At 40.0% G+C, this 18,389-nt stretch overlaps 1 protein-coding gene across 1 annotated transcript in view; it reads right to left on the minus strand.

Annotated features, from left to right (window-relative positions):
* Positions 1–3,002: 3,002 nt before the first annotated feature.
* LOC107740439 (transducin-like enhancer protein 3) overlaps positions 3,003–18,389 on the minus strand; it is a 29,783-nt gene continuing 14,396 nt past the window's right edge. The window contains exons 8-19 of the mRNA XM_016552880.1: positions 13,911–14,115; positions 13,744–13,760; positions 10,192–10,311; positions 9,425–9,475; positions 9,189–9,341; positions 8,643–8,775; positions 8,150–8,399; positions 7,254–7,503; positions 6,304–6,551; positions 6,041–6,188; positions 5,365–5,542; positions 3,003–4,694 (exon numbers count right to left, since the gene is read on the minus strand). Coding sequence (XP_016408366.1) covers positions 4,555–4,694; positions 5,365–5,542; positions 6,041–6,188; positions 6,304–6,551; positions 7,254–7,503; positions 8,150–8,399; positions 8,643–8,775; positions 9,189–9,341; positions 9,425–9,475; positions 10,192–10,311; positions 13,744–13,760; positions 13,911–14,115 — 1,893 coding nt within the window. The 3' untranslated portion in view covers positions 3,003–4,554. The remainder of the gene's footprint in view (positions 4,695–5,364; positions 5,543–6,040; positions 6,189–6,303; positions 6,552–7,253; positions 7,504–8,149; positions 8,400–8,642; positions 8,776–9,188; positions 9,342–9,424; positions 9,476–10,191; positions 10,312–13,743; positions 13,761–13,910; positions 14,116–18,389) is intronic.

Genomic DNA, 18,389 nt, shown 5'->3' on the forward strand with positions numbered 1-18,389 from the left:
CTTTGTTCGTGCCATGAATAACTTCCACAAACATGATCAGACTTTGATAGATCCCTGTTCTTTAAATAAAACAGGGCACACACTGACACCTAATAGTCATACCACTGATTGAAAACAGCTCTGAACAGATGGACTCTAATTTCACCTTCAAATTAACAGCTAATCCTAGAGATTCACATACTTTTGCTGCTCACAGATATGTAATATTGGATCATTTTCCAGAATAAATAAATTACAAATTATATATTTTTGTCTCATTTGTTGACTGGGTTCTCTTTGTCAACTTTCAGGACTTGTGTGAAAAACTGCTAATCTTTTGGGTCATATTTATGCAGAAATACAGAAAATTCTGAAGGGTTCACAAACTTCCAAGCAGCACTGTGTATTAGAATTATTTCTGAAGTATCATGTGACACTGAAGACTGGAGTAATTGCTGAAAATCCAGCTTTGCCATCACAGGTATAAATTACATTTTAAAATATATTAAAATAGAAAACAATTTAAGATTTAACGTTTCACAATATTACTTTATCAAATAAATGCAGACCCAGTAAACATTTTCAAAAACATTTACTGACCCCAAAATTTTACTATGAGTGGATTGTTTCTGCTGTAATGTTCAGACTATACAAACGTAACACTCAACACAAAAGGGGAAGTGATGAGACTATCATGTTTGAGCCTTTATAACGCAATAAATTTACCTCAGCCGCCACCTGCAGATGCTGCAAGAAACTCATGAGCATCACATAGACATACCACACTGCCCTCTCAGTGTCTAATCAGACGGATGAAACTAATCTTCTCACACCGACTTCTCCTCCAGTTCAGTAGGAGTCTCCTCAAGAGCTGCAGGAAAGATTCCTGAGCACGCTCGTCACACAGGAGGAGAGAGACGGCAGCGGAGGATGAGTGAGGTTACCGTTTCATCTGGCTCAGTAAGCCCGGACTAATTTGAGGCCTGAGTGGAGAGGGCACTTGTGTGCAGGCCTGATGAAAGCTCTTCAGAGGAGAGAAAAGACTGGAGGATTGTATCAAATCACTGGTCGCTCTCATAGAGAAGCCCTTCTCTATCTCTCTCGCTCTCTCGACAGAGCCTCTTCTCTTTCTTTCTTTCTTTCTCTCTCCCTCTTCAGCGGTGCCACTCAACAGGATAGCCCTTTAATCTCCACCTATTCAGCTGCTCCCTTATTAAGAGTGAAACTAGGAAGAAACAAAAAGAAAAAGAGAAAATAAAAACACACCTTGTCTATGTACAGCTTTTTCACATCAGAGCAAAAGAAATGAAAGAGATGAGAGTGAGCCAGAGCAAGAGCAGAACGAGAGCCTGCAGGAAAATCAGTATGTTGGGATTTGGAGTGCATCTCTCCCTCTCCTTCATCCTCTCAGCACTCTTTCTGAGGAGAACGTCAAACTAAGGGCTGCCAGCTAAGGTAAGCTTCAGAGAGACTGAAGGAGAAAACAAAGCAACCAAAGGAGAGAAGAAAAGAACTGGCTTCACAAATGCTAAAAGGCACCCCGTCAGTGGAGTTTAAACAGAATTCACAGGAACTGAATTAGCTTTGGGTTTGAGATTCTAAAAGGGCTTCTGGTCAGGGAGGATAATGCAGACACCTGACTCACTGAGTAGGGAGAAAGAGTGGGTCAGTTCGTCATCATCTGACGGAGACAATCGAAATCTGCGGAGATTAGTGAAAATCAGTATCTCTCATTTGATCTATTTACTTGATCAATCTGCTGCTGACACTCCTTTGCTAACAGCAAGACCAAGTTCATCATCTAGTCTGGTGTATTTAGACAGGAACGCCCACATTAGCAGTACAGACTGTACTCATGCCGATGTGAAATCAAGCCTCCTGTGAGAGACCAACAGGTGTAAGAAAGGAGCAACAGAGTCCTCAGCACTTCTTAAGACACTCGTGACGAAAGTGGCATCATGTAGACTTAAGTTTCTTTTTTGATGGCGGGACAATAAAGGCCTGTTCATACCAAAGGACGATGCCTATAATTTTAGTATCATTCTAATGCACTAACCACATAAACCCCACATGGAAACTGACCATAGGAAGCACTACACACTTCCAACAGAAATAGAACAATGATTTTTTGCACTTGAAAGTTAATTTAATATATATTCTGCCTAATTTTGGATATTGTTCCAGCTGGCAATAGGCACGTGCCGTTTGACATAACCAGTGTAGACAATGCATTAAATAAGTCCACAGATTTCATCTGGGCTTTTTAGTCTCCAGTCCTTTTCTCAAAATCAAAATAAGCATCAAGTTGAAAACATTCCCTCTTTCCTTTTACGGCGCAAGGAAGATTCAAGGCCAAAAGTAATTTTAAAAAAAAAATTTTTTTTTTTAATCAGTTAATCCTGTAAGGTTTTCGATTAAAAAAAAAAAAAAAAAACACCCCTCAGTGCCAAGTAGAAATGGTTCCTATAGATTTGAGTATACACATGACGTTGCCATGCAATGTTTTAAATAACATGTTTACTAAAGGGCTATTGTGGGCAAACTTCAACAGCAAAGTTCACTGGCAGAGGAAGTGTGAAGTTTCATTTCTCTAAATTACAGTCATTTTACTTCTAGAGCATCAGATTGCAGGAGGTGAGACAGACATTTACTGAAATCACACTCTTAATGAAACCAACTCAAACCAACAAAATAAATCAATTGGCACAAACACACTTCCTGGCCGATAATCCACTTGAGGTGAGAAAATCAAAAGGGTGTGTTGTGTGTGTCACCAGCTGTGGTTGGGGGACCGCAGGGCATATTTGAGTCAGCTGGATCTGTGGTTACAACAGATAGCCGAGGCAGCAGAGACTATGTCTCTTTTACACACTTACACACACACTCAACTTCATGTCTCAACTCTTCAGTCAGCCTTTCAGCAGCTTGACATCATGTGGGAACATCTAGATAACATATCCAGCATTCCCAGCCTCTGTCATTGTTCTCCATACTTAAGACATATGGGGTTAACGTGACACCCAGCCTGTGATTCAAATCCCACAGTGGTGCTCTCAATTAAACCAACATTCATGACACGTTTTACAAAAAAAAAAAAGTTTATTGAATTATTAACAACTGTACATGATAAGTGCTGACACAGTTTGCTACATACTTTGGTGTGAAGTTGAGAGGTTGTGAAAGGCAGGCGGGCCAAGGTTTTGTACTGTACTAAAGTCGGAGTTTGCCGTGACCGGTTCTGCTGTGGCCCCATGAAGGTCACTCCAGGTCCCACAGTTAAAAGAGTCCACATTTACACAAAAATGGTTAGCCAGGATCAGGTTTAAAAGAGCCACTCTCTTTTCTCTCTCTCTCTCTCGCTCTCATGCGCACACACTTTCACACCCGAGCTTCCACCAAAGTCAGTGCAGGCAATGAATATATTCATTAGAAAACTGGCTCAACTTGTACAGAAATGAATCCCCAATTGACTCCGAACACTCACGAAGAAGAAGGTTAACATCAATCTGTGAGTGAAAACAAGGCTGCAGGCTCATTAGGGTGGAGCTCTACAGCAAAAGGAAAGCTGTAAATCACTGGGGTGAGTCATATCCCATTTCAACAACAGCGAACTATAGTGGGGCCGCTTATGGGATCAGTTGGCAAGTTACTCATCAATGTACGATCCACGCCGAGTCAGCATGTTACAATCACACTTCATTATCTGAATTCCTCTTTCCAACAAGACGCCACACAATGCAAAGGGCACAGAAAAGTAGTACGGTAAGTCATTCTCCAAGTTTAAGATCGCTGTCAATTTACAAACATCTCCTCACTCTCCTCTGGGCTGTTTCCGTCGTATTCTGACTTCCGCAGGATTCCAGTCTGATCCCAATTCTATGAACAGCACATAGGCTCAAAAAGCAAAAAAGAATTACCAAGAACAGGAAGGGGTTTTCCACATGAGCCTTTTAGCAAATGGCCAGCCCAGAGAGTGTGCTTACAAAAATCTAAATGAAAAAGTGTGTCCTAATCTACATTCATCAAGCATTAAGGACATGAGGACAAAGAAACCCATCACAAGTATATCAGGACATGGAAATATATATAATTATATATTTATAAAATGTCTTTATTACTCCATATATACACTTTTTAACAAATTGTCCAGGGAGCGGGAGGCTAAAACTGAAGCACTGCTTCATATTACATCACAGATTGTTCACTTTTTGTAAAAAGGAAGGTACGAAGGCAGGGGGGAAATACTACGGTAGAAATAGGCACACACAATCCCATGAGCAGACCGAAAGCAAAGGCAAGACAATATTTACTACATTAGTGCGGTCGGGAAGTCCTTGGGACAGTTTAACACGTTTCCGCTCGGATCTGTAGAGGACTGCTCCACTGCTGTAAGAATCCAGGTGCGCTAAAAATAAAAACATCTGGGAACCGATCCCAATGGACCGACCAGTTCCTAACCTGGGTTCCCACTATAAAAGGAGGAAAAAGTAGAGGAGTGATCCCTTGAATCCATTAAATATCAGGCCCAATGAGAAACTCCATACATGGGTCTTTACATCTGGCGAAGCAGTGAATTTAGTAGATCACTTCATACACAGTGGCCTTCTTGTCTCCAGATCCTGTCACAATGTACTTATCATCAGCTGAAATGTCACAGCTCAGGACAGAGGACGACTCCTTGGACTGTGGAGGGAGGAAAGCAGGAAAACAATTAGCTGACATGATCAAACAGACTCTGTGAGATCATAAACCACAGAGAAGCATGTCAACACCACTCCCTTCTAAATATTAATTGAAGCATTTAAGCCACTCTGCGAGGCAAGTAGGTGTGTAGACAATTGGCAATGTATGTGAGCAGTGCAGAGCTGTGTGATTTTTGCCTGAAGCAGGGAGACTTAAGTCGCTCAAACAATTTAATGGCCATCGTCTAATTGAATGTCAGCAAGAATTCCCCTTGTGTTAAACAGTATTAATAGATTATCATAACAGATTATCATGTTAGCAGTCAACTTGAAAGAAAGAGGAAATTTAAAAATAATAATAATAATAATAATAATAATAATAATAATAATAATAATAATAATAATAATAATAATAATAATAATAATAATAATAATAATAATAATAATATATCTAAATGACTTGATTCACTGCAGCTCGACTTATTTGGAAGTAGAGTGGGCCATTAAGAGAAAAAGTGAGAGAGTACTGGGGGTGGTACAAAGTGCAACTTGGCCACGCTAAAATGGAAAAACACCACTGAATACTAAAGTAAGGCTGAAGTACTCTGTGCAATTGTTTTCCCATGTCATGTCTCAGATATATTTTACAGCAAGTCTAATGTTTCCCCCCCCCCCATTTATTCTCAGGTGCAAGATGCACTACATATAAGGTGAAGTAACAGTGTCTTACCACAGTAGGCAAATTTGAGGGAGAGGACACAGCTCTCATGCAGGTGCAGCTGGTACTTGTCAGGCTTAGTGTGATGAAGCACTTCCACATTACTGCTCTCCATTCCCACAGCCAGCCACTCGCCTGTCGGACAGTAGCCCAGAGAGAAGATCTAGATGAGAGCACAAAAGCACAAAGCCCATCACAAACTGATCTAAAAGTGCATAGACAAGTTATGCATAAACACTGATTTGGACTTTTAATACATAATCAGAAATGGAATAGTACAGAAGTCATTAAAATAAGTCAAGAAAATGTTTAAATGTAGTGTTACAATGCAATGTATACACATACATATTCATAAATACACTAGAGTTAATTTTCTTCCCCTCAAAATTAACACTTTTATTCAGCAAGGTTCAGCATGACTGTTTTCTACATTAATATGTTTCATAAGAACCAAATCAGCATATTAAAATGATTTTTGAAGGATCATGTGACACTGAAGACTGGAGTAATGGCTGCTGAAAATTCAGCCGTCATCACAGGAATAAATTACATTTTAAAATAAATCAATTAAAAACGCTTATTTTAAATTGCAATAATATTTCACAATGATATTATATATTACACAATGTTTATATATGATTTTTGGGTGTGTAACATTTACCTGTGAAGTAAAGTCATGCTGCTGGAGTTGTCGTCCCTCTCTCAGGTCCCAGGACCGTACTGTGTTGTCCAGTCCACCTGTCCACAGTTTGGTGCCATCATGGGAAATGTCTATACAACTTGCACCATCTGTGTGGCCCTGGAACTGCCTACATACATAGACAAGACATATACACATCGTCGTTTAATGCATCAGAACGGCGTATACATCTCTATCCTCAAAGAAACACTATTTCATGCAGCATCACCTGGCATGCTTCCTACCTGACAAGGGTTTGGTTATGAAGGTCCCAGACAGCAATATTTCCATCACTGCAGCAGGAGAAGCAGACCTTGGCATCAGGGCTGATCGCCAGCGCATAGCAGGCCGGGGCAGAAGAGGTGAGCTCGGCTTTGATACGGGGAGTCTGAGAGGCCAAATCCCATATGGTCAGAGTGCTGGCTTCCCCTCCAACGATCAAAGTGCGGCCATCCGGAAGCAGCTTACAGGAACGGATATAGTTATCCCTGTTCTGAAGAGAGAGAGAGAAGCGGGGAATACATGTTGAGAGACAGACCATTTTAATAGAGATAAAACAATTTTACAAGAATATGTACAAATGTCCCTCTCCAGCCCCTCAATAATCAGGCTGAAGTGGTGAACCAATCTAAATGGTAGGGCTGAAAAGCAGCTGTTCAGCTCCCTGTTATTTGCTCTGGCTCTCTAAATCCTGTCTAACCTGTGTTTATGAAGGTTAATCGAGGAGGGGAGGCGGCCGATAAGAGGGAACAGAATGGTAAGTGGGTAGGGAAAAGCTTTTAAGGGTTTTTAGTTGCAGCACCAGGATGAAGCGCATTTTCAAATTAGCAGGAGAATTCTAGACCTGCTCCTGAGGGAGATCAATAAGTCCAGGCTTTCAGACAAATTAAATCACTTTATAATGGCCGAACAGCTCATCAAATACACCGCTTTCTGCACTATGGAGCAAGCACAGGGACATGCACACACAAAAAAGCAAGTTACACAGACTGAGGGGGATAATGGAGAGCCATCATGGTATTTTCCCCTAGAATAACTACACATAGTCTGAAGATTGGTTCTTTATTTAGCAGGGGGATTAAAGGGAGGATAAAGATTAAAAATAGTTAAAAAAATTAAAAAGAGTGGAAATTGTACTTCAGAAAAAATAATTCCGGTAATTTGTGTGGACTGATTAAACAACATGAATTTTTACCAGACAGTCAAGTTGTGAGACGGGGCTCTTGCTGCCGGGCTGACTGATATCCCAGATCTTCACGCAGCCTTTGCCGCCAGTATAGACGTGCCGCGTGGGGTTGCTGATGGTTACGGCACACACCACCTCACCGTGGCTGAGTGTGTTGATCTGACGGGCATGACGGGGAATGCCTGGTCCAATCAGAGCATCTGGAGGAAAAGGTACTGGTTGCATCTGCCCATCTGCGCTAACGTGGAAGGAGTAGGCCCTATTTATTAGAACATAAAAGAATGAGATAAAAAAATTGGAATGATCAATAATCAGTAAGAAATTCTCAACCATGTCACATGATCCTTCAGATATCATTCTATGTTGATTCGGTGCCCGAGAAACACTACTTATTAACAATGTTGAAAACATAAATGTCACTTTTGATCAATTTAATGCATCCTTGCCGAATTAATGCATTCATTTCTTTCAAAAAAAAAAAAAAAAAAGGTTTACTGAATGAACGGACAACACACAGACATCTTAGTATCTTAGCATTAAAGAGTAAGCTGCAAAACAAACCGAAACTGATTTTAAAGTCTGATTTTTCCCTGTATCAGCTTAATTGTCATATTGTAATATATTGTTAATATTCTAGTTTAGCTCTTGTTCGCGCTTTATCTCTCCCCTCAAGCCATTATTAAAGACCCCCCAGAGAAGTGTTACTTCCCATGCCATTAGCACAAACACAGAGATGCAGAACAAACGCAGTACAAACGCAAAAGGTAATATTTAACCGGAATACTATCCTAAAAGGGTATGCATGTAAAGTTAGCCTCCGAGTTATGGAAGAGAGCCGCTAAAGGCCATTCTAGATGATTAGAGGAACAGGAAGTGTACGTGTAAGACAGAGACAGAAAGAAAACTGGAACAGGACAACAAGCTTCTGCAAACCTTTAGGAATGTATATGTAATCAAAAAATATAAAGGCAGGGAGTCTAACCATAGGTGAGCGTCCATAGGCAACAGCGGCACTCATCTGAGGGGAGATGTGAAGGCCAGGGTAAACACCCGGACTGGTCAATGAGCCGTTCATCTCTGGGTGGTGACCCATCATGGCGAACGGAGCCCCATATGGCGACGCAATCGACAATGGTGTACGTAGAGCAGGTGCTGCTGGGAATATATGAAGAAAAGCCAAAGTTGAAAAGCTATGAATGCACGCATACACTTACAGGTTTGACTGGTTAGTACAGCCCCATCATTTTTTCTTTGGCTCCAGATTAGCCACATAGCATCACCAGCTCAGGTGGCTGGTTTCAAAAAGTTGTCCAATGCTCAAAAATATGGTCAAAAAGTTTCAATGAATGTGAATGCTTAATGAATGGATAGGTTTAAAAGTGCACATTTACTACTTACTCAGCGCTTCCATGCCTAGTGGTTTTCCGGGTATGGGCCTGAGCCCAGGGGTGTTGCTGGTTCCTGGGGTGGGAGCGTCGTTTCGTGGGGTGGGGGTGTTGGACTTTAAAACTGGGGTGGAGGACTTGTCGTTCTGAAAGATGAAGGAACAGAGATGGAATTAACTGAGCTAAAGCTACATACCACAAATGCTCAAATCCAGAGAGCTCTCTCGCACTAATCCAGTCAAACACTGACAGCTCATTATAGCGGAGGAGGATAAAGCTAAACTTCAGACCGAACCCTTCCCCGAGACCTCATCCTCTCACTCATCTTTAATCACTCTATCTTCTCTCCTCTTCCCCTCTGAGGCTAGCTAAGCGCATTGAGATATTAGCCAAGGCTAGCGGCTAAGCCGCTGTTTGTCTGACAGTAGCTGATGTATTCATGTTACGCTTCAATCTGACATTTACGCTGCAGCTATAAAGCTGAGGAGAGGAAGAGGGTTTTGCAAATGTGCAGAGGCTTGACACCATAAATGCCCATCCTCTATTCCTTAACACTTACATGTGGGTGGTCCTTCACTTTTGAGGAGGGGGTGCTCCCAGAGGAGGCCACTGAAGCCGGGCTGTTGGGGGCATCTTTCTTCAGTGCTCTGGCCTTATCAAGTCCATTCTCAGGAGGAGAGTGAGACGGGCTGACTCTTGGAGTGGCTGGATCCTACAGTGGGAAACAGAAACGTCACATACGAAAGAGTAGCAGTTCTCCAACCAAAAATGGGAAGCAGATATACTAGTCTTTACCTCGTTGGAAACATCCACGACCAGATCATCACTTTTGTCGCCATCACTGTCCTGTAGTGTATAAACAACAGTTACAGGAGTGACCCAAGAAAATAATGGATTTCTAAAAATAACATGGATAGGAGAAAAAACATTTGGCTAAAACACAGCTGCCTGTAAAAGTTGGCAGTATGAACAATCATAAATTTCTATCACGGTATAGACAGTTTATATAGACACTCACCATAATATACACTACCATTCAAAAGTTTGGGGTCAGTAAAGAGTTTAGCGGGGGGTTTTTTAAGTCTCTTATGCTTTGATCAAATATACAGTAAAGACAGTAATATTGACAAATACTATTATAATTAAAAATAACAGCTTTCTAATTTCAAAATGTTTTTTAGAACTATTGGACAGATAGGAAGCACAAAGAACTAAATAGAAATATTGTGTAACAATGTAAAAGTATTTACTGACACTTATGATTAACCTTGCTAAAACTTTTGAACAGTAGCATATGTTTTTAACAGCAAAAAGAACATGACTTAATTAGGGATGCACAATATATCAGTATCGTATCACTCAGAGATCTGTAAATATTAGATATTTAATAGTGCAAAATCATTTACATTTAGATCACATTTGGCCTCATCTGATGCTCACTTAAATTTATTCTTTAAAACACTAATTGAACAGCTAAATTAAATCTGTTGCAAGTCACGATATGAATGCCCATTTAAAACAACTGATTTCTGTATGTGGTGCTGTATTATACAGAATCTTACATATCGGCTCATGTTGTCCTTCTCCTCCACTCTGCGTTTCTTCGGGTCCAGACTGTATTCAGACGAGCCTCTGTGTTTCTCACTGGCCCTCAGGCTGTCTGACGGTGATACTGAATTATTCTGCTTAGACAAAGAAATAAAAAGTTGATCAGCACAAATCACAAATAAAAGCTTACCACTTTGCACTTGGTGACAATACAAACACTTAATGTTCCCCTGAAACAATGCTACATTTACATAATAATATAAAGCATAATGAATATAAACATTTTGCATTGCGTAAAATCAATAATTCAGGATCCTCCCTCAAAAGGTGTCAGAAACCCAAACTGACAGAACCCCTCAAATATCATGTAGCATTCATATATTTACATTAGCAGGTTTATTACATTTTAAACAAACACTCCATGTAAGAACATCTCCCTCAAAAATATCACAACAGACACTTTAGGTTCAGCTCATTAGCTGCAGACAGTCAGCTATGCTCAGGATGGCCCAGACTCTCAGTAGCACAAATACAAATATCAGAGGCGACATGGGGCCACCGGTGGCTTTGAGCGAGCCATGTGTGTAAATTCCTCGCTCGTACAAGGTAAATACGGAGAAGCGAGGGGGTTAAGCCCCAGGCCCTGTTAGATCACCCCGTACTCCCTGGCATGGAGAAAAGGAGAGAGCGTGGGGCCTGCCAAGTAAGCAAGCCCAGGCCCCATGAAGCAAAGCAGGCGGGACAGCTGAGCAAACTATCCCTGAAGAGTGAGGCCTCTAAACCAGCCTGACCACACCACATTTCAAACATTCTGGGCTAACCTCGCAGCCCTGGGCAACCTGCACAGAGCATTACACAATGCCAATGCGCCAAACTGGACAGCAGGGTCAAGCAAAAACTGATCCCTGCAGCACGGAGGGGGGAAGAGAGAGAATAACACAGTGAAACGCAAACACCAGACCAGAATAAACGGCCCCTCACCTCAAGAGTTATCCAGCCAGACGACAGCTTGCGTTCCTACCCTCCTGCACATGCCCGCCCCGACTAAAACACAGCAAACAGCCACTCTTTCACCACAACGACTAGGCCTTAAAAGAGGGAGTGAGTCCATGTATGCCACTTTTACTCCCCGGCCCTCTGCCAAGACCACTTGTAGAGCCACACGATTAATCGAAATAAAAGTGAAATAGCAATATGGCTTAGAGCGATTATCAAATTGCAAATGCTGTGATTGAATTAAAAATAAATATATGCGCAGTGTGTTTTAGAGGGAAGCGTTCCTTATACAAGCAAGCAGCAAAGTGGCTTGTTCACAGTAAATTCTTAACCTCACTAACTTTATCTCTGCATGAGTTGAGTCTGGGTCACTTATGTGTATTTAAAAACACAACACATACCAACCAACCATCTTCCCTAAAATTGATGAAAAGCGGTCAAAAAAAAAAAAAGATTAGATTTAAGGAAATCCTGTGGTTTTCGGTCTAAAAAGCTTGATTGTTTAATACTTGAAACATTAATGAAGACAGCCACAATTATTAGTATTGTAATTTTACAGTTCTTCTGTAAAATAAAATAATTTGTTATTTTACAGTGAATTACAATAGTAATATTTCCCATTTTGTTTAATATTGTAAATTGCAAAAATAAAAAAAAAACAAAAACAAATTGTGAAGCCCTTCAAAAAACAAGCACAGCAAACCTAGAGCTTCCATTCCAATAATACTAATTCTTATATAATAATCAATTAAAAAAATAGCAATAATCTTTTTCCAAATTACACATCTCTACTTTATTGTATTGGGTGGCTTCAAAAATTACGAAAGTATTCTTAAACTTTGTGTGGGTACCATAGGAGAAAGTCACAGCAGATAAGACAGGAAGGGAGGAAGGAAGAGCAGCTGAAGCTACATAGCCCAGAATGCACCGAGAGTGGCAGCGGCTGAGTGGCGCTCCCTCTGTGAGCACGGCTGGGCAGGCGGGCACCATCTCTGGGCCAGAGAGTGTGGCACTGCCAGTGCATGATCTCAGTGCCAAGCCCACACTCTCAGTCTGACTGACAAACCTCTATTCATGCAGAGAGAGAAGGGGAGACAGATGAAAAGGAGGATGTGGCTGGGCCAAAGGAAGTGATCTCCAGGCAGAAGGAACTCCATGCTCTCCTGAAGGCGACACAAAGGAATCCCGGCAGCTTAAACCCCACTCACAAACACTCTACAACAATCTCAGTGTTGCTTTTGTCAGCACTAAGCAGCCCATTTCTCTCCCTACCCCCTTCTTCTGCTAATCCAAAAGTAATAAACAGACCTAGACTGCTCTCTCAGCCTGACAGGGGAGCGTGTATGTGTGCGTCTCAGCTGCGGGTTTAATAGGCTGACCTTTTAAGACAGGCTTAACGTGACTCAATAAGCAAAGTCAGAGCGGTGCTATCAGATGACCCGTGACAACAGGAAGTCCTGGCGGGCAGAGAGCAGGATGGCCACTGCTGCACTAAGCGCTAATCAGCAGCAGAGTCTGATTTCTGCAGGCATGACTGCACCCATTCACACTGCTGCCCATTCAACACACACACAAAACTCTATTGCCAAGTCAAACCTTTCTGCATATCCAGTTTAAGAGGCGAAATGGGGCAATCCAGCAGGAGATAGGGAGACTTTAAGTGGTTATAAGAAAACTGCAAATAAACATGACAAGAGATATGCACAGAGGGACAGAACGAGAGCTGTGGAGACAAAGAGCCAAAGAAACGAGCGAAAGAGCAGTTAACAAAACTGAAGAAAAGAGGCACAAGGAGAAACAAAGGAGGAGGCAATGAGATATGGTTGAATGAGTCAGGTTTATCTGAGCCAGGAGCCGCAGACATGAAGAGTGGGTGAGGACAAATCCTTTCAGATAGAGAGTCAAAGTCTTTTTTAATTGTGATGAAATTATAGCGCTGCTAATCCCTGGCCTGTGCTTTTGCGCATTTTTTACCTGGATTAAAAGTAGGATTATACAGCAGGCTCCCCTCTCTTTTTTATTATTATTATTTTTAAAGGCTTAGTGTGCCCTAATGCTGCCTGCTCACGCTGTTAACGTGCCGCCGACTCCCCTCTTCATCAAACGCCAGGACTTAAAGGAATAGTTCAACGAAAAATTTTAATTCTGACAATTTACTTACATGTCGCTTCAAACTGTTTGAATTTTGTGGAACACTACAGGGGTCATTTGTGAGAGATGTGAAATGGACAAATGTGATGCTCAAGGCAGGTTTTTTTGTTGTTGTTGGACAGGTAAGGGAACTGGTGTGTAGAGTCTTCTCTCTAAAACTCATTAAGATCAGTGTAATTTACATAAAATTTAAGAGACAAATCATGCTGATTCACTTTGACAGATGGCAGTGCAGCATTTAACACCATTGTGGTATCGGTACTTAAAGTACACAAAGAACGATGCGAACACTTGCTAAAAAACTTCTAAATGAATCCACACAGTAGTTATGTGTAAGGAGGAACAGACTAAAACTGAAGTTCTGCATAAAAAAAGCAAGTAGAGACAGACATGGAAAATCAGAAAATGACAGAACTCACCGTGCTAGATTCCCGCTCTTTATCCATGGGAGAATGAAGAAGTCGTTAAAAGAAACAGATAAAGAAAAACACCAAGTCAGCATTTACATTTATTTTCTTACCAAAGCATGAGCGTACCGCTTCAGGACATTTGTTTTTGTTTTCTCTTCAGTGCATACGTGCGTTACCTCTGTGCTCCAGGTCATGATGGTTCTTCTCGTCTTTGACTGGCAGGTGCGCCTGGCTGCCCAGAGCTCCCAGCGCCAGCAGACCTGAACCTGAGCCTGTGACTGGAGGGATGCCTGGTGGCTGCAGTGCCGAGGGGTGAGGGGGCAGCTGGACCGGGGGTACATGGGCAGCATGAGAAAGGTGTTGAGCCTGGAGCTGCTGCTGCTGTCAACACACACATGTACATCAAGTGGGTCGGAGGGCAAAGGCATATGGACAGCACACACTGAATAAAGGTGACTGGTTAAGCCCCACTCTCACAGGATGCACGGAGAGGAACACTGGCACCCTAACACCTTAGTGGCTGGATCAAAGCAGGACACCCTTCACAAGGACATGTCCTCCTTGAGCTCAGCAGGAACAGCTCACTCAGACACATACTACAGCTTTCTAAACATGCACAGCTCTTAACAACTACACTACTTAACATGCATCTTTTTGCAACAAACCAGAAATACATAAAACCTTGACTAGTTACATGAGCTTCAAACTGAATTTTTACACACTCCTATCCTATACAATCAAAAAACAATATTAAAATAAGGGTGCATTCTGGTATTTGTTTTCTGAGTCAATATGTACACACATTCATTCACTATATTACATATACACACACAAACACACACACGCACAGTCAAGTGAGTTAGGCAAAATGTAGGTAAACATCAAATGAATGGCATCCACTACAGTCACATCACAGCCCATAATATTTCAGTTTACACAGGTCCGTGGTTACCATCTCCTAGGCTATGCCACTCCTCCATGCCTCCTTAACAACAGCCAATCAGACAAGCCATTCTATGTTTGTGTTAATTTAATAGCCTGTAACACGTGGCGTCAAAGCAGTAGCTGTTTACAGCTGAGAGAGGAAGATGTAATAATGCAGCTGATAAGATCAGGTAAATGTGTGTTGCACTGTGTGATCCATCTTAATTCCATCTGGATTAAACATTATGTTGGTCATTGCTTAATGTCTGTTAAAAAATAAATACATAAGTTTTGTCTTTTTTAAATTTTGGATTTAGACCTTTTGGGTAAAATATCGGAATCTTTTTTCATGTGAAAAGTCCAATCACAGACTGGTATAATTTTATACATCAATTCCCACAATTGTACACCATAATTATAGAATTTATCACCAGACCAATTTTGCTGGATTAACGGTCCTGTGACACATACATCCAATGCACAAGACCTTCCCAAATCTACAGTAGATAGACATGCCCATATTAGTAATAACTGCAAAACCCCAAATCAGTCTACATCAGTACTTAACTAATAACAATCTCAAAAACTAATCTAGTCCATATAGTGCTTAACAAAAAAAAAAATTCAATTTCAGATCAAAAAGCTGACATACACTACCATTCAAAAGTTTGGGGTCAATATGATTTTTCTTTAAAGGGGTCATATGATGCGATTTTAATTTTTCCTTTCTCTTTGGGGTGTTACAAGCTCTTGGTGCATAAAGAAGATCTGTAAAGTTGCAAAGACTAAAGTCTCAAATCCAAAGAGATATTCTTTATAAAAGTTAAGAGTCAGCCACACCTACCTAAAACGGCTCGTTCTTTTTAACAGCATCATATGACCCCTTTAAACTGATCAAAAGTGACAGTAAAGACATTTATAAATGTTACAAAAAATTATATTTCCAATAAATGCAAGAAATTTCTAGTCAATTTTAAATGCGATAAATCAGCATATTAAAATGATTACAGAAGGACCATGTCACAATGAAGACAAATCCAGCTTTGCCATTAACTACATTTTAAAATGCATTAAATTATTGTAAATATATTTATTTTTAATCAAATAAATGCAGTCTTGGTGAGCACAAGAGACAAACAAACAAAAAGAACAGTAGTGAAAGTATGAGCTGTGAAAAGAATTTCAAATAAGACTTTGTAAGCAGAAATGTAGCTCTACATACAAACATTTTCTCATGCAAAATGTAGCACATTTAGTTTTAATGCATTCAGTTGTTTTAAGCAATCAAAATATGTATCAAACATTTTATTGATGTATCAGCAGTCCTGCAGTGGTCATCTCAATGTAAAGAGGGCTCAAATATATAATGAACATTTATAAACCTGTGTGAACAAGCACTACTATTCTCCCAGTAAACAGCCATTGCTTTGACACCAACGATTAAAGAAAGCACAAGGCAGAACACACACACACACACTAGATAACACTGAGAAGCGTTAGGGTCTAAAGAATGTTGGGGTCTCAAATTCACTTCAAAAACCCAAATATAACACACACAGAGGCTGTATTTAGCACTGACCATCAGAGCAGGGTAGACAGCATGAGGCTGCTGCTGATGAGAGAAAAGAGACGAGCATGTCATTACACGCTCACACCGCTTACTCATGAATAACACATCACTACTTCACAAATCCACCCAGGCACATGAATGCTGACCAACACTATTTCAGCAATGAAGGGTGCTTTTGTATTTAAATGTGTGTTTCTAACCTAACCACAGTGCTGAACACCCTAACCGTCCTAGAAAGACACAATGATCCCTACTAGTCTTCCACTAATAGCATAGTAGTGACAAATATAACTGGCTAAACATTCGCCTTTATCATTATAAGTCATGTTTTGAGTCAGACTGAGGCCATTTATGCTGCTAGTGTGAAATCTGAAATGCAAATGAACAGAAACAGCATGCAAAATGAATCTGGTGTTCTGTATCTAAACAAAAAGCAAACCAGCAGCAAACCTCTGCCGCTAAAGTTTTACATTAAAATAGGGCTGGACAATAATTCAGTATCAATATGTATCGCGATATAATTTTTTTCAATAACGGTGATATGATTTTTAAACACATTTCCGATATACATTACCAGTGTTTCCCATACATTGATTTATTTGTGCCGTTTGACTTCGTTGAATAAACATGGGCACAGCACGTTTCAAAATCATAACACGGCGCGGGTGTTTTATATGAATGTATCTCTGAAGGGAATTGACTGTCTTCAGAAAAGTTTCGATGGCATTTTCATTTGATCTGATAAAGAAGCGTTCATGAGCGGAGCTTAGAACGATCCAAAGATTAGCATTTATCTGAAATAAAAAGCTTTCGTAACATTATACACTATTCCATTCAGTATAATTTTTATTATTTTTTGGGGAAAGAAATTATAGAAATTAATACTTTTATTTAGCAAGGATGCTTAAAATTGATCAAAAGTGATGATAAAGGCATTTATAATGTTACAAAAGATTTCTATTTCAGACAAATAGTGTTCATATCGATATCGGAATTATATCGTATCGACCAAAATTAAGAAATATACCGTGATATCAATTTTGGCCATATCGTCCAGCCCAAAGTCAGCTGTCCACGTTACAAAAGATTTCTATTTCAGACAAACAGTGTTCATATCGATATCGGAATTATATCGTATCGACCAAAATTAAGAAATATATCGTGATATCAATTTTGGCCATATCGTCCAGCCCTACATTAAAATAATAATAATAAAATTCACACTGACTTTTATATTAAGACAATTTTTACAACTTTTCATGAAATTAAGGTCTTGTTTGGCTTAACCATCACACCTGCATTAATATGCTTTTCAAGTGGTGAGCCAAGACAGATTATACTTGTGTATACCTAGTCCTTTCATATAAATGATAAAAGGGCTTTTAAATTATTTTTAATAGCCGTCAATTAACCTGAGACAGTTTAATTCCAGGTATAAAAAGGGCTAGGACTTCTTATAATCGGGTCTTTAAGTGTGAATTTACCTCTGCCATTCTAAGGCTGTATGTATATTTGGGCTGCACAACTTAGGGAGAAAAATAATTAAATTGTAGTTTTTGATAATTTAAAAAAAATAATTCTATTTAATAAAAAGAATACTGCTAAAGTGTTTTTTTTTTAAGAAATGATTACTGTAATATTTCTATTATTAATATCACTTTGTGATTGATTTGATCAATCACAGACCTAGCATGCATATATAAATATGGCAAAAAAGCAACAGTATGAGTAATACATACATACATACATACATACATACATACATACATACATACATACATACATACATACATACATACATACATACATACATACATACATACATACATACATACATACATACATACATACATACATACATACATACATACATACATCTCGTCTGTGAACAACGGCTCTGTGTAGTTAATGCTGCTCAATGTGAAAGCACGCACGTGATGGAGATTTACCGCTGATTACAGAATGGCTTTACTGACAAGATGCGCGTTAAATATCGCATGCGATTTATCGTGCAGCCCTAATATATACACATATATATATATACACAAGTGTACGCCTTACTCATACTGTTGCTTTTTTTTGGCACAACTACAGCATCATTAACATAAAAACCTTGTTGGCTGTAACTTATTAGCAAAGCCACAGACATGTACAGCACTGT

This window comes from Sinocyclocheilus rhinocerous, unplaced genomic scaffold (genome assembly GCF_001515625.1).
Source record: "Sinocyclocheilus rhinocerous isolate Xijiao unplaced genomic scaffold, SAMN03320098_v1.1 scaffold225, whole genome shotgun sequence".
Classification (NCBI taxonomy): domain Eukaryota; kingdom Metazoa; phylum Chordata; class Actinopteri; order Cypriniformes; family Cyprinidae; genus Sinocyclocheilus; species Sinocyclocheilus rhinocerous.